We start from the raw sequence: 26,091 nt of genomic DNA on the forward strand, positions 1-26,091 counted from the left end.
AAATTATTCATCTTTTTACTTAGAAGCTCCATTGATCATTGCACTTAATACGGCAGTCTTCTTCACCTCCTGTCCCAGAGGAGTGTATCCCAGAAAATATATATTTTTGACAATTAATATAAATGAAGAGTTAAATCAGTCTTGGAGAACCAATATATAATGCGAGTAATTCATAAAAGTGAAGGGTTAAATCAGGCTCAGAGAACCCATATATAATGTGAGTAGTCAATAAAATGAAGAGTTTTATTAGTCTCAGAGAACCAATATATAATGTTAATACCAGTTAATCAAGAGTTAAAAGAGGTTCTAAGAACCATTATTTTACGTGAGTAATTAATAAAAGTGAAGAGTTAAAACAAGTTCATTGAACCAATATATAATGCGAGTAGTTAATAAAAGTGAAGAGTTAAATCAGGCTCGGAGAACCAATGCATGATGTGAGTAATTAACAAAAGTGGAGTTAAATCAGGCTCGGAGAACCAATATACAATGCGAATTGTTAATAAAAGTGAAAGGTAAAATCATGCTTGGAGGAATAATGAATATATTGAGTAGTTTAATATTAATTTCAATCCAATTAAACTAGAACAAAATTTGGATAGAAAGGGGAGGTGCACGTAGAAAGAAGGATTGAAACCACTCACTGAAGTCGTCTTCACATGCACAGCACAGCATGGTATGTCTTAGATGTATCATTCTCACAGAAGACTACAATAGGCTCAACACACTGTCTATAAACATATTTGCAGATAAAGAATAAACACAATTCACACCAAGAGTTACTGGCCTCTTGGGTAACTTACATGGGAAAACCACATTTGTCCAAGATCATGAAAGATTAACTCTACAATTACATTCAGTGCGGATCAATGGAATTCTAGAGAATACTCGCACCTTGTGTGTTGCAGAGCTACATTAAATTTAAAAGAGTTTTGAGAGACCTCTGCGTGGCACAAACGAGGAATGAAACAAAAGACGTCTACTACATGCAGATCCACACTTTGGAATGAAGGCTGGGAGCGAAGTATTCAAGGGACTGATCAGGTGATGACATTAAAATTTAAAGGGGTATTTAAAATTACCTTTTGAACCAAATGAATCTAACAAAGCTCTGGTAGAACTGGAAAAACAAAGAATAGAGTTACACTCTATTGTTTATCGGGCCATGAGGGCATTCATGGAAATGAAATAGCAGATACCCTTGCCAAAAAAGGAACAGAGTCCCTTATGGTAGTGCCAGAGCGGGGCTGTGGAGTAGCTTTCTCCTACAGTAAAGCTCTTGTAAAAGATTGGGAAATGAGGATAAGATACTTTAATTGGAGTAAGGTCTGGGTTAAGACAATAAAAAATGTTTATCTCTTCTTATGCTAAAGAGTGTAAATTTCTCCTATATCAAAGCAAGAAGGATATCAGGAAGATTATAGGAATGCTGACAGGACATGCCCCCCTCAGAAAACATCTTATGAAGGTGGATCTTAGCCAGACTGATGAATGCAGACTCTGCAAAAAAGCAGAAGAATGTGTGGAACACATATGGCTAAATTGTCCACACATATCTACAATTCGGAAAAGATTCCTAGGGGCATGTCTTCTCAGCCCCAAGGATATCAGAGAAAAGCAGCCTTCAAATATGATTGGCTTCTGTAAAAGTCTCAGATTTTGAGGACATAAATACAAGTTAGGGAGGCGCAAAGGTCCTTTTAGGACTAAGTGCGGGGACAACAGTCTCTTTCCCTCAGGAAGAAAAAAATCTAACAATGAAATTTGTATTTTATTGTTATTTTTATACCAAATAAACAGAGCTGTAAATATTATACAACCATCATCAGACCAATCGTAACATACGCTGCTCTTGCCTGGTAACCCCAGACTTGTGCCATCACCAGGATGTCCTTAGATGGTTCTCAGGGCTTCCAAACAAAACGATGGGCCTGATGACGAGTAACGATCGTCGTTATGAGCGACGTCGTTATCCGCTCAACAGGAATCTTGACCATTGAAAAAGCTCAGTAGAAAACCATTTTGGTGTCAAAGGCATTTTACTCTGTTGACGAGTTTATGATGAATCGCTGTGATAATTAAGAACACAAACATTCACAAAATCGTATTACCGGACCTGTAAACTGTAATAGAGAAATTTGAATGATGTCATGTATGTTTGAGCGGGTTGTTGTCAGGAGAATGGCTGGGTTAGATTAGGACGATTGTAATACAGTTGCTATACTGTCTTTTCACAATAAACGAAATTATTATTATTATTATTATAGAACATAATCAGGTTTACTGAGAAAAATTTCTACTTTACAATCCCCATATGGATTCTCTGGAAATGCCATGTTTATGTTCCACTTTATTACTAAATCATATTGTATATTTAATATATTTTCTAGTTTTTAAACTCAAGTTGAAAACAAAATCATTGATTAGAAAATTACACTTCCACTGAACATGATATCGACACGGAAAAGTTCCTGGTCGACATTATATTCTTGCAATTAATAATTTGACGAGAACCCCATATTCTTTGTTTTATAAAGAAGTCGGTAGTATCTTAAACATCTGCGGATTGTAGTTTGACTTTAATTATTTAAATCTGGACAGGCTCTTTTCCTACTTTGTTAGTTTTGTAACAGTTTATGTTAAGGAATTTGTGTTACAACACGAATCCATTTCGGAGGTATTCCCAGAGAGGACCTTGGCTCGTATAAGAATAGGGAAAGTAATATGGTATCGTTAATTCGTACTTGGTCATTGCAACATGGTAAATACGAATGTGTTAAATAGCGTTACTGATTATGAAATAACTAAATAAAATTCAAAACGATAGAAGTGCCTTCCTTTCGACTAATACCATTTAAAACCTGTAAAAATGTAATAGTCTATGGGCACAATTTATATTCTAGAATAACCATACTACGAAATAATAGTCTAATACGCTATAAATTCCAAATAGTATGATCTTTTTGTATAAATTTATGTGTTCTTTAATATCTTCTTCCGCTCTTTAAAAGCTTTGGGCATGTGACATGTGAGTAGGGAAGAATAATGCGCATTCTCCATTCATGCGCAGACCTATTATTATTACCGTTGTGACCAGTTCATGTGTTGTGATCGCTCACGTGCTGATATTTTAAAATGATTTCATTTATAATTATATAAGATTTTTCTTTCCGAATGACATATTTGGTATATAACATATTAATAACACTAGGTAGAAGTACGTTATCTCGCTTCATACAAAAAATAATTTAGAAGAAAATGACAGTCATTGTTACCGATAAGATCAATGTACAAATATTCGCTAACGCTCTACCAAATCCCATAAAGTGACATGCAACATCATCGAACTCACTGTTCCTCACTTAAATGAAACTGCTTGCACAACATTTCAAGGTCAGTTCGTTTACGAGATATCGTGCGGACTGAGAGATAGACAGACAGACAAAAATAAAATAAAATATTTTCAGCCCTACGAGCGATAAGGTTTCGCTAAAGCTCAGCCAATAGCTGATTTTGATATTACAAATTTTGAAACATGGTGGGTAAATACTTTAAAGGATTTGGACTATTCTATGTTTTGTAATCATCCCGTGAACGTGTACTAACATAAATTAAAACCGACTTGAGACACTAAGTATAAACGAGTAGAATCCCGACTTATTTTCTGCGTTTCAGTGGCATATCAAATTTTGTTTTCAAAGATTTATTTGAACAATTACCCCAATTCTGTAAACAATCGTAAATTATCACATCAACACATTTGCCACATCACAGCGGAAGACACACAATTGACGTGGTGGCAGGAGGGACCACTCCACTCCGCAGTCTGTATAGAGGCCCAAAAACATGCAATAAAAGAGGAAGTCCCCAGTGACCGGATTTAAATTAAATGCGGCGCTTACCACTTCCGGTATCACGAAATCTGCGTGTTTACTAGTCGCGCTCCGGATTCCTGTGATTCACCGAGAAATCCAAATGGCAGTGATGTAAGTTAGAAAGCAACCAGAAACCATATCCCCGGGCAGCAGTGGACAATAGTGTAGGGTCAACGACATACTGCAGTCACGGCTGCTGGCAGTATGCAGCACTACTGTATTGTCAAGACCATTTGGGTACTTTGGTATTATCCGGTGTCCACTCTGTCCCTATCTACTATTTGGTATTACGCGATATAAGTAGGGTCAGATTAGGTTATCTTAAATATGTTACTAATAGTACCAAAGTTAAAGTTAACCTTCACGGGTGATCTAAAGTTGGAAGATCTGGGACGAGGTCTGAGGTCGGGAAATTACTGATCCCTGGTCACCACTTAAGTGCCATCCCTCGTGGTGAAAAAAAAAGAAAAACACCCCTCCATGTACCTAAATTCAAGCTCAGATCACGCTAGTGATTGTAAATGTTAACTTTAACTATTTCTATTTGTAAAACCTGCGTATGTAGTTTCCTACTTATGTAGCCTAATAACAAGTATTAGATAACACCGAAGTTGTCTTCGGATAATACCAAAGTACCGCCATTTGTTTATACCACTTTCTGTGAAAATTTCAAAACAAAAATAGAAAAAAATAATAAACGATCTGGTAGCGAGTATACGTAGTGAAACGATATGGTCTATCCAAAGATATTCTTCCTCGGGAGAAGGATTTTTCAATTATTTACTTCATCAATTCTCATACGTGGGTAGCAAGAGCCTTGTTCATGGAAGTGTAAGATGCAATATTTCGATGCACTAGAAACCGTACTAAAGGGAAGACAGTATAAATTACATTATTTCGATCACTTGATGGACATTAACTTACTATTATCGTATTTTAATAAATAAGCTCACTGTCCAGAATTTGAGAAGTTCATTCATTATCAGGCCGACAGAACTTGTTAAAGATTGTAAATTTCATCTTACGATTACAGAGATATCATAGGTACTTTATAAATCCGACCTTTGACATAGTTCCTCTTACGCCGTCTTGACCTGCAGTGTCTCTATAAACACTGAATTATTCAATTAATTACTCCTTTATAATACCCGTTAACAGATTTATGTATTATAAATACTCGCATGATATAACCCATAGTCCCTATATAATCATAATATAATAAATATAACAATAACACAAATATAATTGTTTGTTGATAACAATCGAACTGTAATTTCAATATTTTAGTGTGTTTACTTTGGTAATAAGTATACACAAGAAAGCGAAAGGTTTCGCTTGTCTTCTTGTTTGAATTATTTCATTTAATAAATGGTGCATGATTTCTAAAGAGAAAACAGTAAAATGTAATCCAGGTGAATTGATATTCTCATTGTCAAATGTGTACCTAATGAGATAATGAGAATGCCGATTTACCTAGATTACATTATTTTCATATTTTGTAATGTGGGTGTCTCTGATGTCGAGACGTTTTGAGGTTCTTCGCTGTCGACTTTTTTTATCTCTTCGGACGATGTAAAGAGTTTATTTTAAGCTTTTTCGTCGCCGAATTCTTTTGGATATCTTCAGACCAATATGACTCCAGATTCCAGGACAGCAGATTCCAGTCTGTGACAGCGTCAGATTCCAGACGCTGCAGCAATAAGAGAAAGGTGAACTGGAGGTTCAAACATTCGTACGTTTGTAACAACCTCATGATCACAGTTTAATGGCTATCTCAAAGTTATATTAGGAAATCAATAAGCAAATGAATGAAAACAATAAAATATTTAATGAGATAACAAAAACACAATGAGCTAGACTAGGAACCGGTGGCATACTGTTGGATGATCTTGGACCATTCCTTCGGGTAGTTTCGTTGGATGTGACTAAGAACTCGTTGGATCTGTTTGGTTTCTTGGTCGGAGCACTGAGGGCAGGCACCGCGTAACACCAGAGGGGCAAATGCTGCAATATAGTACAGTTGTAATGAGTTATTGGAAGTACCAATACTTGCTCCCATCCTCGATGGAGGCAACTCTTCTGAAGAATAATTATTAAGGACTCATACAAAAACAGTACCAACTTAATTTTCTTATCGGCATTCAGAGACGTCCTTCAGGGAAGGAAAGTGTTCATTTATATCATCAATGGGTATATTAAGTATGTATTTTACATTAAACCCAGCAGGGATCACTTCTGGCTGGTTTATATGGGAGCCTATCCATTTCATAAAATTATTGACGATTAAGATACAATGTAACATAGTGAATATAGTGTAATAATGATTATTATTATGCCCATGTCACAATTACAGCATTGCAGAGTCGTATTTTTACTTGAAGGCAGAATACGGCTAAGAAGTAAGAATGATAAATTTTCTTTCAAATACCCGAATAATCACAATACACCACATACATTTTCTACCCGTATTCTGCCCGTCTAATCGTTTATGTTATGTGACACGTAGAAAAATTAATGCTTTGAATAGCTTCAACATTGCTATAACTTGGGGAAGCTGTTCTTTGCTCAAATCGTTCTTTCACAACGCCAGTGCTCAAGTACAATGGTTGCAATGAGCTAATAAGTGAAGAATGAAAAGTTCTTATCAATAGAAAATATATTCTTCTTTAAAATTATCATATAATTACCATAAAATTATATTATTGCTATAAAATGGGTGCACTTTTACAAATTTCTTTAATTGGTGTATTAAAAAATAATAAAAATGTCTCTACACGTTGCACTGAATGTTCAGCAACAGAGTTAATGAAATAATATTTACTTTCATAATGGCAATAATTATACTTCAAAAACACTTAAGGAGACAAAACACAGTTAGTATATGGAAGGTGTAAAGCTCATTTTAGTCTACATACTATATTTATGTGATACAATTGGTTTACATATGGTATGATGCTTTTGTGGAGGGTGGAAGGATTTTTGAAAGGTAATTTTCATTACAGCCCTTTAAGATGCAATATCTGAAACTGACGAAGTACAATTTTTTATCAATGTACGAGGAGGGGGAAGTATTTGAAGCGGAATATAGAAGTTCTTATAATTAGGCCAAAGAAACACTGTTGAAGGCATGAACTTGTTAAAGTGTGTACATGAAAAATGACTCGAGAGAGTCACACGTTGTTTACTTATAAAAAATAATTTATTTAACCTAAATATTTAAAAACATTCAATTTTCATAAATATTACTTATTTAAATAATATATCTTTCAAATAAAAATATATATTGAGTAAAATATTCAATAAAAACATGTCACTCCTCGCCTAGCGTTCTGTGAGTGTCTGTAATTCCTTGTGGAGTAATAACAAATTTCGTCTACATTTTTTTCTTTAAAAATAATGTCCTGACCAAAAATCTATTGGACCATCTCAATACGTACTCAAACGATCTTGATCGTACTACCGAATCAGCATAATACCTGGCATTAAAAATTATTGGAGAATATTGTGTAAGTTCTTGTAATCATAGTAAGTAATATTATTTGATTTGCATCGTATAGTTTTATCTTTACAAGTAAACAATGTCCATTTAAACAACCGAATTCCTGTAAAATATATCTAAGGAAAAGTACATAAATAAAACACAAGTAGAGTTTCGTACATTTTCAAAATAACCAATTTTTGACAACACAACACTGTGAATTGATCTAGTTTCCTTTATAATTCAAGAAAGACATTGTGATGTCAGCGTGACAATAATAGTGTTAATGTATAACGCCTCTCTATTGTGTAGACAAGCCTCAAGAAGACTTAACTATGGCACCTGAGGTTAGACCGTCTGGCCAGACAGTACAGTAGTAGTGGGACATGCTGTCTACCTTGACCTGGTTCCGTGACGTCATCACACAAGATGCCACAACAATGAGCCTGTAATAACGGATCTCCGTCCGAGCACTTTCACCACACCTCTGATAGTCCTAGTACTTTATCTGTTCCAATAATTTATTAACCTATCAGTTCTAAAATTTGGGGTTTGAAGGCATTTTACTACACCGCTGAAATAAAAAAAAAAATTAAAAAGTAAAGTCATGTATTATTTTATCAGGCGAAGTTAGAGCCAGGAAGCCCTCTCTAATACTTAACCTGGTGGTCTCCCTAACTACAACCAATGACCGGGCAGGCGAGTTGCTTGCAAGGGTAGGATCGAAGTAGCAGCCACGCTCGACGGTTCTGGCGATAACCGCCGTAAACAAGAAGTCACTTTAGGGATGGACTATTATCTACGTTTTCCTGTTCATACTCAACTGAAACGCTAGAATTACTCTAGGGTGTTTGTAAGAGGGAAAATAGGAACAAACAAGACTATAGTTTCACCATTCACTTAAAAAGAACTTTCTTTAGTTTCAGTTTTAAGTTTTAGACTAGGCGGTTTCAATTTAATAAATTTTGACCGTTATTATAATCTTGTGAAGGTCCTTTGAGGTCATTGATAGGTACTAAATAAATACCGGCTGTAATAAAAAGACAGTTTTCCCAATGTTAAACTTCGTGCATTTTTACGTCCTTACGTTAAGTCGTAGAATTATAAGAAATAATTATGTCTTTTTAAGGGTTATTCCGAACAAATCTCATAATTTTTGTACTTCTTCGTTTGGATTTTGAAACACTTTACACTTTACAGAAAACATTAAAAAGAATTTGGATGTGTATTAACTATATTTTAAAACTAAGAAATTTCCAACAACGCTAAGATTAAAAATAATAGCATATACAGCATAGGGTTTAGCATTGTTCTTTTGAGGAAAATCTCAAAAAATTCGACCAGATGCGATTAAATACGTATATTACGGAATACATCACTAGGCGTTGTGCACGAAATTTTATTTCTCGACGTGTATCGTCAAATCACTTTGTCTGAGACAATAATTTATTGTATCCAGCCCCGATTGTGGTGACACTACCCTCTTCGGTCAATATTTGCTGCGAAATTTACGAGCAGAGGCTAACGTTCCAAACTAAGACTGTATAAGGTTAGGTGTAGTCATGGACCAACTTATAACGATTTATAATGTAATAAAGTTGCGCAAATATCCCTTAATGACGTTCACCACATTCTCCATTGGCTTCTCATCTTGGATACTGATGATCGATTGGACTACAACGATACGGTGATCTAAACCAGCGAGCCAAGATATATTATTTCTTTGCTAGTTAGTAAAAGGCCTTCATTGCTATGGCTGGTTAAAAAAAATGCCTTCTAAGAAGTGGTTCTCAATGAGCGAAAGTTAGTCTCTAGGAAAACTCACTCTTGAGACGACGACCGACAGGGTCGCACGCGCCCTCACCAAGGGCACACTTGAGTTGTCTCTCGAAGTACCGCTTGTCCTTGAGCGCCATTTCCAGGGTATCGTCAGAGATCTGCTGTCTCTGGGCCAAAGAGGCGCCCACCACTACCACCAGCAGCAGCGCTAATGTCACCTGAACATTCACATGTCGTTTAGGTAATTAAATTAAGTACAAATCTTTGTGCTGCTAACCCATAATATTATTTCATAACATAAGCGTGTACAGGTAAGTTATATATGGGTGTCCCACGAAGAGGTTTAAACGTTTGATTTTATATTACTTGCTTATTTATGCAACGAGCATTTTTCAAACTCTATACAATTCATTAAGTAGGGTTTACAAATATTCTCTGAAAATTTCAGCTCTCTAGCAATTGTTGAAACAAAATGTTGGCATTTTGAAAAACTATACTCTAAGAACAGTAAGTATTTTTTGTTTTGTAAAATTATTTATTGTCATATTCTAAAGAAATGAGGCATTTCAATCAGAAAATTAGAACATAGCCTATTAAAAACCCTACAATTACAGTCCACAGTTATTGAACTGTAATCCATCGACACACTGATAACAGCGCTTAACAAAGAAATTCTGCGGGTTGCCATACTTCATCGGAATTGTCTGTTATAGCTTTTAACAAGCCTTAACCTGTTGTGTTCTATTTTTGAGATGTGCCTTTACTCATTGTGCAGTCACACCTATAATACCTTACAGATGAAGTTTATTTGAAAATTGTAATCTACATACTCAGCCGCATTGGATAAATAAGTTTTAATTTATTTATCTGAGTCATCAATAATGAATTAAATTAAAACTGTTATTGCATCTGAGCTTGACCTGCATTTTCTAACACCAAATTGTGTTTCAATTGGTTATAGCAACACAGTCTAATATTACTGCTCAGGTGCCAAAGTACTCGTATATAGCACATTTTATGCAGCAACGCAATAATCTTATACGGTACAGAAAAGGAGACAGTTTTGATTTTTGTAATTTTCCATCGTTATATGTTACAAAATGTATATGTTACTAAACAATTAATCGTGAATAACAATCTTTAAGCAGAGAAAGTCTAACAGATTTATTTTCTATAAAATAAATTGTAAACCATTATTCTTGGTTATGCACAACCATGGTTAAGCTTAAATTATTGGTTTAGCTAAAAGGTGTGTAATTTGTTAAACTGTAGTGCCATCCTTTTAGGATTAGGGTGTTTTCAACAAACTGCATGAAAATATAAAATAGTATTTTGATTAAAAGAATTTCGAGTTTATTAAACACTGTAATAAGTATGGAACATTCCCTTACACAATACCCCATTAAATATCAATACAAATCGTGATTACATCTAATTAAATTTTAAATTTTCATTAATATTGTACAAACGTTGTGTGGGAAACAAGATATTTATGCAAAGTATACGATATTCTTAAGTTATTATATACACAGTGGACAAAGAGAAGCTAATGGAGGTATGATGGCGGTAAGGATCTGTTATCCCTCTCTGACCTCTCGCTGAGTATATCAGTTACTTGACCTACTCCAGTCTGCGTCATTACGAGGCCAGGAAAGGTTTTTTGGAAAGACAAACAATTCGACTTGCTCTAGCCAACATTACTAACCCAACGACTGTCCACCCCACCTGATCACGCTCTTTATTGAACTCCAACCAAATATTCGAGAAGTTAGTCTTCCTTACCAGCCCTACTGCACAAAAGCTCTCCTATGAGCTAGAACCACTATGTGTCCTGCAGCCTTTGGGATTAATTCCCAGAAACTGTCCAGAAGGGATTAACATCCCCTTCGACCTGTCTGGAGTCTGAAGGACAAGAAAAAAGACAGTGTCTTTTGGCGCCATTACTTACAACATTCTCATTTGACATCCCATTTGTAAATCAATGATGCAAAAGTATTTATCTAGGTATCATCCACACACTGAGAAGTACAATGAAAGTCGTACCTAAGTATTGAAAAAGAGCTGTTTTTATGTGTTCTAAGTTTTGTAAATTTTAAGAATATCCTACATTTAGCAGAGCACGTAATATTTACTGAATTCCGACGAATTTGAATACTGCAAATTAATTTTTGATAGGTAAAACTTGTATCATACTGTTACTTATTGGTATAGAATTCATTCACTTTAGGTTTGAGTTTAAATAGAATCAGAGAATTTCCGGGTTAATTGTTTGTTAGCCCAGCAGAATATTAGTGGACATCAAGAATGAAGCCAGGAAAACATTTGGAGAGGGAGGAGGTCAAGATAACTGATATTTTCCCGTAGTGGACAGAGAGTAAGGCCCCATTTCGTTCCTTAAAAAGTTCTTGACCCGATTCTTTGTTGAGAACGATCTTTCAGCAGTACATGTCAGTAATACTGAATTATTCAGATAGTAATAATCGAAAATGGGGGGTGCGGACCCCTTGAACCCCCTCGCTAGCTACGCCCTTGGTGGACATGTTGAAATGTCTCCGAGAGCAATATTTGTGTATAGAATTTTACGGAATTACACTAGTTATTAGCGTGTAATAATCACAATTACGAAAGTGACGAGAGAGCATTACTAAACAGTGGAAATGGGAGCTTTATTACTCACGAGTTAATTGGTATTTCAATTGTTGCGAATCCGCTGTAAAACGGCAATTGTGTAAGTTCCGCTTTAATTCCAGAACGTGCCGAGACAATGGCTTGCAGCTGAGATAAGGTGATCGGGGCAGGAGAGTGAAACAAAACATGCAGATTGGCAAGAGGAAAGTTGTGAGGAAACCTTGATTAGTAATCCTATCACAGCTGTAGAACGTAACCTTAGGTTATTACAAGGTTGGCATAGCTTCTCGGAATTATTACGCAGTGGCAACACCTCGCTGCGAGAAACGAAACTGTAGGTCCCCCGTCATGTGTATACTCCGTCTACCAATAAACTATTCACATCACAAGTGAAAACTATTACTGTGACCCGCACGAAAGTAGTCCGATCGCATTCGAGACGGTGTTGCCATATCGCTGCTGACCACCAGCTGTTGACCACCCGCTTTGACGTGTCTAGGTTACATACTGTCCGCTTTATATGTTTTTGAAAAAAATATACGAATTAAATTAAATGTAATAAAATATAAGTATACTGCAACTGATGATGACGTTTGTTTATTTCAACAGATCTTGAGACGGATCAGAAATTTTTCATTCACGTACAAATGACATCAGTGTTTGGCGCGGGATGTAGAGGGGGATTCAGACGCGCCATCCACATTAGGACTACTTTCGTGCGGGTTGCTTTAGTTATTTGTAAATACACGAAAAAGATAATAGAATTGTGTATAAACTATGCTCTTTAAATCCCAGTAATGGTGGCCATTTCGTTTACATATTGGCAATTGTGTTAATTTCGTAAATTATGATGTATGCATTTTATTGTAAATGTATCCAAAATTAAATATCTGTTGGATAACAAAATGACTAAAATAATTAAAAAATATAATAGTATTTTAAATGTGCAAATTAAAGACAATTCCAACTTAGACGCCTCACCTTAGTTAATACCAGAACTAGTAAACAGATTTGAGCTACATGCAGTAAAAGCAGTTTCTACGTCTGGCCAAAGGATGGCGCTTTGATTTGAGAGAGTGAGATACTTCTATGTGATCGAAAATATCTCATAAAATATTTATTACAACTTTTGAAATCTCATACTACTTTGAGTTTGGTATCTTACATTCGTATGTACATAATATGTAAATATGCTCATATTATGAGTATACGTCAACATGTGCAGTGACTGTTATTTGCATTGAATACAAATTTAATGTTTTCTGTAATAATTATAAATTTTAATATATACATATATACCGTTTTTGTGCCATTTTTATACATTAGTTATCAATCTGTTTAGGTTCTTTAAAAAAAAAAAAAAAAAAAAAAACACGAGGTAGGCTAATAGTACGCCTCACCACGTGTTACGTAACAGGCTTTGCTGAGGTTGCATGCTAAATTCGAAACCTACAGCTAATTTCATTCTCCACATGTTCTGCGGACAGATTGACAATCATACAGAAAGGTCATTTTTACATTCATGTACTGAGTGATATGATTCAATAACGCTCAGCCAAATTACATGTTTGGACATGCACCATTATATAATTAATTTTTGTCTTTGGAGATTAATTCCTAGATGAAATCTTTCTCAAGATATCTGGACACAATTTTATTTATTAAGTTAGCTGCCATAGTAGTTTTTTAATTATAAAAGTCTACACACCTTTCTTTTTACTCCATGTTACACCAAAGTCATGTGTTGTGACTGAATAAGTATTAATATACCACATGTTAAAATCTCATATGAGTGTATTCAGTAAAAAGATTTTTTTTGTTATTTACTCGATGCAATCATGGTTATCCATAATACCCAATGTAAACATATTCGCTAACGCTCAGCCAAATCCCATGGAGTGACATATACATATCAGCGTTGCTCATATAGAATTGAAGCTCCGTCCAATATCAAATTTAGGTTTGTTCGTTTTCGAGATATCTTATGAATAGACAGACAGAAATGAACTTTTACAACACCACGAGTGATACTCGTAGGCTTTGCTAACGCTCAGTCAATTAATTAATCACCTTAGTTTTTGTATGCCTTCCAATTGAAAAACACGCAAATCACTGAATTATTGAAATGATGTTATGATTTTAGGTGTATACCTAAATTTTGTACTAATTCACAATACAGATTAAATACAAACTGTATAAATATAATTACATAAATTATTAAAGTATGATTGTTGCATTTTGCGGTTTTTAAGGGCAAGTAATCTGTTACAGCTACCACTGTAGGCTATATGATATTTGAGCAATGTATGTGTCATATTGTTTCGAAGGATTGAGCTCTGTGTTTCATTATATGTACGCAAATAACTTCGTAAAATAAGATTGAGGTTATGTGATGTCTATAAACTTTCGTTAATTGGCACGAATAAAAACTGTGCGCAATAAACTAACTTTAATAGTATGTACCGTATATCCAGCAAATCGCTCACATTGGTAAGGTATTTAATACATCCATAATGTAGGTTGTGTACTAATAATGCTTGGTTTTACTCGTATATTACTCTTTGTAGCTACACGGAACTCTAGTCCATAAAATTGGAGGTCGACGTTATCTTGAGTTATAACCTTCCAGTTGAATATCTGACCTAATCACCACAGTTAACTTTTTATTACGACATTGTTGCTTTCGCACGAATCGAATGCATAAACACTAATCAAACTTCTAAGAAAGTGGCTAATCTTCATGTTGTTAAACCAAGACTAAATGAATTGTATGCATAAACACTAATCAAACTTCTAAGAAAGTGGCTAATCTTCATGTTGTTAAACCAAGACTAAATGAATTGTATGCATAAACACTAATCAAACTTCTAAGAAAGTGGCTAATCTTCATGTTGTTATACCAAGACTAAATGAATTGTATGCATAAACACTAATCAAACTTCTAAGAAAGTGGCTAATCTTCATGTTGTTATACCAAGACTAAATGAATTGTATGCATAAACACTAATCAAACTTCTAAGAAAGTGGCTAATCTTCATGTTGTTAAACCAAGACTAAATGAATTGTATGCATAAACACTAATCAAACTTCTAAGAAAGTGGCTAATCTTCATGTTGTTATACCAAGACTAAATGAATTGTATGCATAAACACTAATCAAACTTCTAAGAAAGTGGCTAATCTTCATGTTGTTATACCAAGACTAAATGAATTGTATGCATAAACACTAATCAAACTTCTAAGAAAGTGGCTAATCTTCAAGTTGTTATACCAAGACTAAATGAATTGTATGCATAAAAAACATAAACCGTATACGGTTAACTGTGCTTTTTAAAGTTGGGCGAAGTCAATTTTTGAACTAACTGTTGGGTAAGTTCAAGGACGTAACTAGCGAGGGGATCCAAGGGGTCCAGACTCCTTCCCCCAAATTTTCAATTATTTCTATTACTTTATTAGTAAACGATTATCATTATTTAAATAATTCAGTGTTACTGTCATGTACTGCTGAAAGATCGTTCTCAGCAAAGAAATGAATGAGTCGAGAACGTTTTAAGGAACAAAATGGGACTATAATATCTGTCCGCTACGGCACAATATCAGTTGTCTGGACCCCCCCCCCCCCCAAATGTTTTCCTGACTTCAGTATAAATATATTGATTAATAGAATGGTGATGATAGTAAAGCAAGATTTGAAAATAAGGATAAGGAATTTTTTGTCATTCTATTGTACATATTCGCCATATACTTTATTGTAATTACTATTGTTAATGGCGTTGAATAAATAAAATAAAATAAATAAATAAGATACTTTCCGGAAATTACTAACTTTAATTACTTGTGGACAGAATAGCAATATAGAACAGAGTATCAAAAGAACGGACAGAATGTATCGAAAATCTTTATCGAACTGACTGTAACTTCTTTGTATGAACATTATTGTTGGTTATGAGTGAGATTTGAAAGGATGATAGGGCTTCGGACATATGCCATCGTTATAGTTAAAAAAAAATACACCACTACGTTTCGAGGATTGAAATCTACCTTTTTCTTCAAAAACTTAATACATAAGGTTTAAACAAGCATATAGACCAAAATCCAATCTCACTATTCATCAAAATTCTTTCAGTTGTACGGCACCAAGATTTTTTTAACATTATTAGCGGAATCATTGGAGAATATTACAGTATAAAAAAATGTTTAATCAATCTCAAACTTGGCCTTTTACAAAACAATAGATGAGTATCTAAAAATTAAATAAATCTACGTTCTAATAATATCTTTCCTATTTTATGTAGGATTTGCTGTTGTGTATGTTATAGGACTTTGTTTTTTATGTAGGTGTGTATGCGTAATTATGTACAGGCACAATAATATTTGACATTATGCCTTATTTATTTTTTCTCTGTTTAAGTAAGTAGGGTACTTAATTCTGTTAAATATAAAAATAAATATTTTTACTATAGAGTTTCTATGGTTTAGTTTTGAATTATTATTGTGTATATATTGCGTTTAAATTTAATCTTTTTTAATGTCACAGTTAGGAGCTAAACATAAAAATTCATCAGATGTGTATTTTAAACGTTGAGTAATTTTTAAGTGGCACATAAGTTTGTTGAGGTTTTTGCTTTGATTTGTTTGTACATGTTGACGGAAACCCCAACACAGGTAATGCCTATGGCTTCCCTACTTTATTTCGTTTTTGAAGTTTTTGCTTTGATGTTATGTTATAATTTTGGTATAATTTGTAAAAATCTTGTATATTTTTGTAAAACTGTATATATTTTTGGCGAAATAAAGATATTTTTGAATTGAATTGAATAGTGGTAAAAAATATAGTGTGGCAACAGACTTGCCACACACTAAATTAAGTCAACAACATGAAATGTACGCCAAGCACTCTCGTGCATATCGAGAGCTGTTTAGTGTTCTTAGTTCTGTGCAGTGACACAGTGAACTCGTTCTCACTTATCTGGACTTAGTCATGGTGTGTCTCCTTACACCATGGGACTTAGTGCTGTTGGTGTACCAGTCAAGTATTACTTGAGACCTTGACCTACATGTTATGTTGTTAACTTATTTTAGTGTGTGACAAGTGCATTGTCTTGTATTTCGCATGTATTGGGGTTTTTGAACCTGAGGAAGAGGGTGGATTTCAATTTCGAAACTTAGTATATTTAACATATGGATGGCAAATGTCCTAAATCCTAGTGTCCTTCCAAATCATCCATCGACAGTAACAAACCGTTAACAAAGTATTCCGGTAAGTGAAAATCACTTTTAAATAAGTCTAAAGCAAACTATCGATAAAAAAGATTCAAAATTAAGGACTATTGAGAACCTTTCAAAATTAGGTCGTTTCCATAGTTCAAAGTCAATTACAATTTGCTTTTGTAATTTCCGATAAACCATCGTCAAAACATAATCTTTTTTATTAATTCAACAGCAACAACCAATGATATTTACTTTCATAATGCTTTATTGTGGCTTTGTAACTACTATCAATTTACAATTACCCTTAAATAATACCTACATTACTAACAATTTACCGTAATACCTCTGATTGGTAAAGTATCAAACAAACAAAATGGACGAACCAGGCAGATGACCCAACCTAACCTATCGTTCTACATGTAGCCTGGCCCACATCAGCATGCAAGCCAACGCTAAGCCGAAGAAGACCGTTGAACATAACAATGAGGCTCTTGACGTATCCTATTCTGTTTGTAATTTTTCAAACTTTAGGTATTTACCTACAAAGCACTAAAGCATCATCAGTTTAATTTTAACTTCACATCTGCATAATGAAGATTAACGAATTAATCATATATAATTCCTAAAGCGAACGAATTTCCAAGGAAAACGGGTCACGCATATTTTACTAACATTGACTAGGGTGAAAATAAAACTAATAACTTCAAAATGTCACTTGCGTATTACTAGGGAAGTGCAGAAATTCTTTTTAGATACGGTTGGATATTTTCTTAGTCTCTATTGCTTTTTTTAAACTATTTGGGTAAAATGGAGAAGTCTATAAAGCGTTTCTAAAATTTGATTAGCTGTAATTTTTAGGGTTTTCAACATCTCTTTTCTTTAATCAGGATGTTTATTTCAATTCAATTATCTTCCGGCGCCTAATATGTATAAAGTGTGATATTGTTGTGTCAAAAGTTATGATTTTGTCTTTTGCTTTAGTCTCATCAACCTAAAAAGACACCTCCCAAGTGAGAAGAGAGGAGAATTGTGGAGATTTACCTTTTTATGATGTACATTTATTCGTGCTTATTTCTAAGCGTTTTATCGAATTTTGTTACCAAAGTTTTTTTACCTTTTCTCTTAGATAGGCCTACTATTGGGGGTCTCATACCGTCCAAGCGGTCTAACAGCACCGAAAAACTTTTGGTATGCCATAACACCGATGATCAAGTCGTCCATAGCATCTACATCTAAACATAGTCATCATTAATTAAATTTAAGACTTTAATCTAAAAATTCCAGATTAAACACAATATATTATCAGATTGTTACGTGATGGATTGATGAACCCATGATGCACGGGGCTTCTTCTTCCATATGTGCCGAAGCTTAGCTTACGCACAGCCACAATATGAAATGAAATGAAATGAAATGAAATGAAAAATGTCTTTATTAGAGGCGAAGTTAGGACTATAAAGTCCTCTCTACCACTTAACCTCAAAGTGGTAGAGTCAACCTCAATATTGTAATAGTCATAAATCTATTCACCCACAGTAAAGTAGAACTTGAAAAAGAAATGCGACAGGAAGAGGATCTACTTTAAATAATGAATACTCTTACTAATATATGAATTATTAATGTTGTAATGTTTTGGGGATTTACTAAAACATTATGCTGAGGAAGAGACGGATGTTTTTGCATAATCTTAACAAGAAAGTGAACAGCCGAAAGCTTCTCAGGATAAACCCGCTCCCACTACCAAGGACAGCTACATCAGAACACGTGACTGGAGATTAGTAAAGACATTTAAAACACCAAAACTGAAATTCTGTGTAATTTGCTATATATGTGCTGAAACCTAAAATAAAATCATGCATGGTATAACATGTATAATCATGCATAACATTATAGTCTGTTGCGAATCCTAGTAGCAGGTCACGTGACCAAGACAATTTCGACGGACTCGACACGGAGGAACCTCAGGAGATTTATTATACATCTGGTTTTTCCGGATTGCAACAAATTTCATAAAGTCATGAGACGTCCTCGAGGTTGCAAAGGACATGTGCGTTTACTCTCTTAAGGTAATTTAAAGATGCCCAACGTGACCTCATGAGTCCATCTCATGAACGTGTTGACCTCGTTCACATGAGATCTTGGATTTCTCCAAGTTACGTCGTATCATTATCTCATTCTAGTGTGAAAACTTCTACTAAACACATTTCTTTCTTATATTAAAGTACTTCTTTCGAATTGCTAATGGTTGTAGATGCAAAATATAATTTCTCAATTGCCGAAAAATGATTCGGAAAGCAGATCATTTGACACAGCCTAAAGCTTCAGGAAAAATGTCCCGAAACCCCAATTACAGAAGTATCTTTTGTGTAACGCTCAAGAGGTTTTCGCCTATCGTAGCATTTTAAGCTTCCTCGTTGGTACGAACGTATTTTCGGGGCACTTAGGTCACATTCTGTCAAAGTCACAAGCTATAAGATTTTGTCCACAATTTAACTAGAGTTCATATCGTCCATTGCTGGGTATGCTTCAAATTGGCGAAACCTCAATTGGTGAAATGTAGAATCTCCTCAAGAGTGTAGGATACTGCAGTCACATCAATTATGGAGTTTTATAGAATAATAGGCAGTGACTCAAGAGGATGTAGCAACCTTTGTTATTTACTTAGATAACACGATGCCTCCACGATATCTCAAACAAAACTAGTTTTTATCACTGACTTTATCAACTCACCGTAGATTAGTGAATTGTAATGATAACTGTGGAAGACCTTGGGCTTGGGCCACTACGCAAAGGCGTTGGCCCCCACTAAAGTGCTCTTGATGAGAACTGAAAGGAACTCTATGTAACGTTTGACGATTGCTACACGACCGCATCCATTCCCAGGCAACTTGGACGCTAATAGAGATGTCTGGAAAGTCTAAATGACGTATCCATTGAAAGCTTAGGGATTCAAAATAAATGAGAGTTGATTGTCTTTATCTTCATTCAAGCAATACAGTTTTGTTCATTTTATTATATTCTATAACTAAACAATCAACGTCGATTCAGAGATTAGTTCTCTAGTCTTTAAGATTTATGATTACATTTTAACATAATAAAACCACACAGACCGTAACAATGTATCCACTCACTTTCATCCAACGTGACTTCTCTCAACGAGAAAAATAAATAGAGCTGTAATATGTTTTAGAGTTATAAATCTTTGTAATTAAGAACTATATACTTTATATCCATATTAAAGTCATTAATTCAGATGAATTTACTATAATTGGTAGACATTAAAAAGAGTATTGGTCCAAGTATAGTTCCTTGTGGGATCCCAGATTTTATTTCAAGACTTTTAAAATTAGTTTTTTAATACATACATTTTTGTCATTATATGGTACAATAATACAATGTTTCTAATAGACACTGAAGAACTATTACCATTTATAAACCACTAATCCCAAAATTTATAGTTTCTGCAACAACCGGGTGTATACGACCATATCAAAAGCCTCAAGACGAAAGTGAATCCCGAACTATAAAATCATTCATAAGAACCAAAAGACGACTAAACTAAATTTGTCCTTTTTTCATGTACATTTGTAAATTAAAAATATAAACACTAAGATATACTAGTGTTCATTTTAGTAGCTTCAGAAGCTTTCAAACCATAGTCTTTCACTTACCCCCCCTCGCCCAGCGATACTCCCAACGGAAATAAATGCATGAATAGTACAACGTTCAATGAATTAAGTATGCAAAACATTTAAATGACTCAGTAATCAAGACTGTGTCATGTGTCGTAAAGATTAGAAATAAACATTTTGTTTTTGTTCAATTGTTAGTAGTAAACAACTGTTTTGGTGGAAATCCAACATGTGAAGGCATGACAGTAAAGTGTTCAATGTTAGTAATGTTTATTTACCAAAGGTTGGTGCGGTATTACACCAAATGTAATTGAGCTAATTACCAGGTCTGACAGTAGCGTGATATGCGTGGCTTAATTACTGTAGTTGTGTCGTTTGAGGTTATGTTTCTGCCCAACGCCTGACAAAATAGATAAGCACCAACGAGAGTTTTAAGTTGAATTTGAGTTTTAATGTTCTAGTAACATTAAAAACAGATAAACAGTAAATGTGTTTTATAATTTGTGGTGGCAATCAACCTTATTGAATGGAAATGAGTAAGGACAGAACAGAACAGAACAATTACGAACCATAAAACTAATTATATAAAAGATTATAGAATTTTAAAAATTAAAAATTTCTCGACACTACTTTCATTCTTCATTAATTCTTCGTCTACTTTCAATGTCAAATCAAATCATTTTTTATTTCAAAGTCAACATTTTACAATTGCATAGCAAACGCCAATTTATTATATCACTCCACTATAAAGTCACTCCAATTTATTTAAAAGTATTTGAAGGCAACATTGTAAATCACTCTAAATACTTTAGAAAAGTCGACTTACTCCATAAAACGCTAAAATTGCTTAGTTCTTCAACTAGCAACACAAAACGTGGGACGATTAAGCTTTTGTTTTAATAGTAATGTTTTAATAACAAAATACTAATATTAATAAAAACCAGTTTTCTAATTAATGTAGGTGTCAAATTATTATGTAAACGTGACAACCAAACGTTCAACGGCCAGTTACCTTTCTACAATAATATGAACGTGTAGACGTGTGTCTCTACGTGATTGCAGTATTGGTTGAAAAATTTAAAAAATCCCAAAATGATTATATAACCTTATATTTAAAAATGTGCATCACATAAAAAAGGAAGGGAAGATTAGATTTTTACAACGATAATCAATGCAGATTTTAGACACTGTTCTAGAAGGCCACAATCTCACAATTTGAATGACGTGACAACTAAATCAATGTTGAACAAAAAAGAGACATCACAGACAGAGGTGAGAATGAGAGGTGGAGGTGGTGAAAGAAGGTTTTGACAAGCAAAGAATCGTGTTTTAGTACTAAATGCACGTAAACTGAGCCTTAACATACCTTCATACTGAGCGCCATGTTGACAGTCCGAGCGGTCCGGGAGTATTGGTGAGTGAAAGCTCCGCTCGGAGGCGGCCAGCGAAGGCGAAAGTGACCTCCCACCGCTCGGTACCATGTAATCTGTGACTCAACTGATAGTGGACTGAAGTCCAGCATCCTGGAGTCCTGGAGCTTCCGGACATCCGGTTCCTGGGAACTGCTGGAGTTCCTACACCAGATTAACAGTTATACTAAACCACAGGTAATGTATAAAACTACCTTTAAAATAAGCGTATATTACATACTTGTAACTTGATAGACAGCACAAGGTTGTGACGTGATGTTCGTGCTCTTGGTCTGGACATCATTCCGTTCACGTAACTATACCATTTAGTGCCAGCCCACAGCAGCACATTTTAGTTTAGTGAAGTGACTACTTCTTTTGGCGGTCTATGGATGTATATTTGCACGGGGAAAAATTCGTTACGCGTCACGGAACGTCACGCTTGTTTGCTCTGTAGCCGCTAGGGGCGGGACTAACGCGACCATTTTGATGTCAGAGCGTTTCTCCTTTCAGTGGCTATCCAGGGGTGCTAGTAAGAGGTCACTGATGCTCCTTGTTTTATGTATTGTACATTTTTCTTTTGTCACCTGCAGAAGACGATAGATTTCAATCCTCGAACCTAGTGTTGTACTTCTTTTACAATTGTATATGTCCGAAGTCATATTATTCTTTCAATGTTAAATAGTTGCATCAAGTTTTTACCATCATTTATGTTTTACTTACATTTTTATAAAACCACAAAAAGCAAGCAGGACAATAACAGTTTCGGTGACAGGATTCCAGTTCAAGATTTGATTGATGGGAATTTGATTGACAATTCACATACAGTTTTAGGTAAAAATTCGAAGAAAAATAAATGTTTTTTTGCTAACAAAAAATGTTTTCACACTTGGAAATCAGGACATAAAAATACAGAAAAAGCTAGTAATTAACAGAAACATGTGTTTGGAGATTCGGTTGTGAACTCAAATGTGCGATAAATGTAAAATTTAAAGATGTGTATTTGGTTTATTATTTTAAAACTGTTAAAGAAAATCATAAATCCATTAATATTTTCTCAGAGTCTCTACGGCTATCTTCATGCTCAGGGCATTCACAAAGGCAATGGTTAATAAGCCTATAGTAACCTCACGACTGCATACTGTGGTGGAGTTATTACAGCAGTGTTCAAATTATACAAAGTAAAGGTTGGGTATATTATTACTTTGGTTGAATATTAAATTTAACTCTATTGGCTCGACTTCCACTTCCAAGTCCTACTTACGGCATTTGAAAGTTCATCAATAACGTGAAATTGTAAGATGTTATTAATGTATTTAAATTGAGGCAGTCAGAAGAAAGTGGAATAAGAGAATTAATAGTTCTATGAGTAAAAACTTCGTAATATATTCCTTATTATACTCTTATTATTATTGTGGATGTTGAGATTATCTCCGGTTCGCCTTCTCTTCAGTGCAGCGTTTGGAATCCGACGCTTTCACAGACATTCCTGGAATCTGGAGTCATGTTCATTTGAAGAGATCCAAAAAAGTCGGCGACGAAAAAGCTCAAAATTAACTTTTTACATCGTTCGACATCAGAGACACCTAGACTACAAATTATAGAGTAATCTAGGTGAACCGGAGCTAAACTCAACATTCACATTGACTTAACCCTTCCCACCGTAGCTACGTTATGATTATTGGTTGTGTGTCTCTAATAATAAGGGAGTAAAGGAGAAAGTCTCGTTAAAACCCCAATTGAAATTAAAGACAGTTCGGTGAATCGTTCCCATCAAAAGAGACAGACTTACTGTTAAGAAACGAATCAGTCAAAACGAAATAGTTCATAAAGAATATACTGGAACCATCTGGTATAGTTGGTGACCACTTTGCTTAAACCACACATTGACTTTGTGATCCAGGCTCCAAAATGGAGAGTGCCTTCTACTAATAAATTTTATACATTTTGTACACCTCTGACAAAATACAATTCAGATAAAACGTTCAGAAACAATTGAAAGCTTTCTCTTATTTCTAGATTAATCATTAATTTGATTTGATACGTCTGTTTTGAACAGATTTATGGCTTCAGGGCAAACAATAAGTTTATAATGAAGAAAGATCTAGACTCTCATGGCGTATTAAACCATCATAGATTATAATGGCATGCAGTAAAAAGAGCTATTAAAGGTGCTGAAAAATAATGAAATAATATTTTAATAGTTTCTCATTGACTCATAGAAAAGAATTACTGCAACCAATCAATGCAAGCTCCCAAAACCACAACTTTTATGTTAAATGGGTTTCTTAGTGTATTTATTTAATAGAGTGGGAGCGTTTTTGAAACAATAATTATGTAAAAAAACTCGAGACCTAACAACCACATAGCACGAATTTTATTATTGAATATGGATTAGTTGTATTAACTTTTACATCAGGTTTGTGAAAATTACAGATTCGAGATTAATTGAAAATAAAGAAAGTAAACAAATTGAAGAAATTGGGAACATATTATACACCTTATAGTAACTTTGATTTATTATTTATTTTTGAAGCCCCACTAGAGACATGTCATTTTTGTCTCTTTGTAGTTTGATTATTATATTTTACAGTCTGACATAATAGAGAATATTGTAGATATAATAGAGAATATTGCATAAAACACATTTACAGCCTAGTTAAGGAACAATTAAGTTTTCATTTCGTGCGTTTTTACATACTGCACACAGAAATAAAATTCATTCTTTTCAGAAAACGAGGTGTAACTCCCATTTTCAGTTTTTAAAGCTATTTTCACATTAAAAATGCAATTAAAGGCATAACCTTTTTAGTTCAACAGAATTTAATAATTTAATTGGCGTTGACGAGGTATAAACAGATAAAAAAGATGATCATTGCACCTCAAGCAAATATCGTCTAATTTCGATTCTCCCAGTTCTTAGTAAAGTTACCGAAACAGCTGGCCTGGAGAGAGGAGAGCGTGTGATATGTATATTTCTCGACCTTTCTCCAAACCTTTTCCCTGTGTACATCATGCGACACTATGGCACCAGTTATGGACTTTGTGGTATTAGTAGGGGTTTGCCGTACGAATTGCTCTCTTCGAATCTTAAAGATAGAGAGACCAATGCGTACGGATTGCGAATGCTATAGCAGGGTCAAGATGGCCTATGGTGCCCCTCAGGGATCAATATTAGAACCAGTTCTCTTATATATTATGTCAACAAGTTGAATTCATCAATCCAGAATGGAACGGTGATACTATATGCTGGTAACACAACTCCTTGTATTTAATACTTAAATGTATGCGTCAAATATTTCTCAAGTTGAAGACAAACAACTCAAAATCGAATTCAACAAATCTTTGCCTTCGGCATCAAGAACATCAAGATTATCGTCCTGAGGTAATGATGGAAGATTTTCTCTTGGAAGAAGCCAAATCCGTTAAGTTCCCTGAGGTGTACTTTAATCCAGGGCTGACATAAGGTGTTCATATTGAGAGCGTCTGTTCAAAGGTTATTTCTGGCATTTATGTTTTGCGCAATATTGCAAAGTTTTGTTCTATTGATGTGTTAAAAATGGTCAACTTTGGTCTTGGAAACCAAACTTTATACATCCAAATTTGTCTTATGGCTTAAAATTGTGGGGCAGATGTTCTAAATACAAACTAAAAAGAGTATTTTGACCTCAAAATAAAGCTGTCGGAATTCATTACAAATTGAATTTTAGAGAGTCGTCTGAAGATGCCTTCAGAGAGCTTGGCTAGTTAATTTACCCCGTCTTATATTCTCGACGTCGTTCTATACTGTCGACTCAAATGCGAGTTGGTCCAAGGCGGTGACGTCCACCAATACGAGACTAGAGGCAGGGACAGCTTTCTGATTGTTCAACGTAGAACGACGACATTCGAATACATGCCGTCCCAAGTTGGCGTGAAACTGATAAACAAGCTACCTGAAGGAGTTCAACATCTCAGTGATTTTAAACAATACAAATGTCGACTAAAACACCTCTCGTTGTAAAAGGTGCCTTACTCCGTTGAAGAGATCATGTTGGGTCGGTACGAGGAAAATTATTTAAAAATAAAAGGTTCAGTTGT

General features: G+C 34.6%; 1 protein-coding gene across 3 annotated transcripts in view; it reads right to left on the reverse strand.

Moving 5' to 3' along the window:
* Positions 1 to 5,684: 5,684 nt before the first annotated feature.
* The window catches only part of LOC124366137 (ejaculatory bulb-specific protein 3-like), a 101,491-nt gene continuing 81,084 nt past the window's right edge, over positions 5,685 to 26,091 (reverse strand). For all 3 annotated transcript variants that reach the window (XM_046822442.1, XM_046822443.1, XM_046822441.1), the window contains exons 2-4: positions 21,969 to 22,176; positions 9,179 to 9,350; positions 5,685 to 5,879 (exon numbers count right to left, since the gene is read on the reverse strand). In XM_046822442.1, coding sequence (XP_046678398.1) covers positions 5,734 to 5,879; positions 9,179 to 9,350; positions 21,969 to 22,124 — 474 coding nt within the window. In that variant the 5' untranslated portion in view covers positions 22,125 to 22,176 and the 3' untranslated portion in view covers positions 5,685 to 5,733. The remainder of the gene's footprint in view (positions 5,880 to 9,178; positions 9,351 to 21,968; positions 22,177 to 26,091) is intronic.

This window comes from Homalodisca vitripennis, chromosome 7 (genome assembly GCF_021130785.1).
Source record: "Homalodisca vitripennis isolate AUS2020 chromosome 7, UT_GWSS_2.1, whole genome shotgun sequence".
NCBI lineage: Eukaryota > Metazoa > Arthropoda > Insecta > Hemiptera > Cicadellidae > Homalodisca > Homalodisca vitripennis.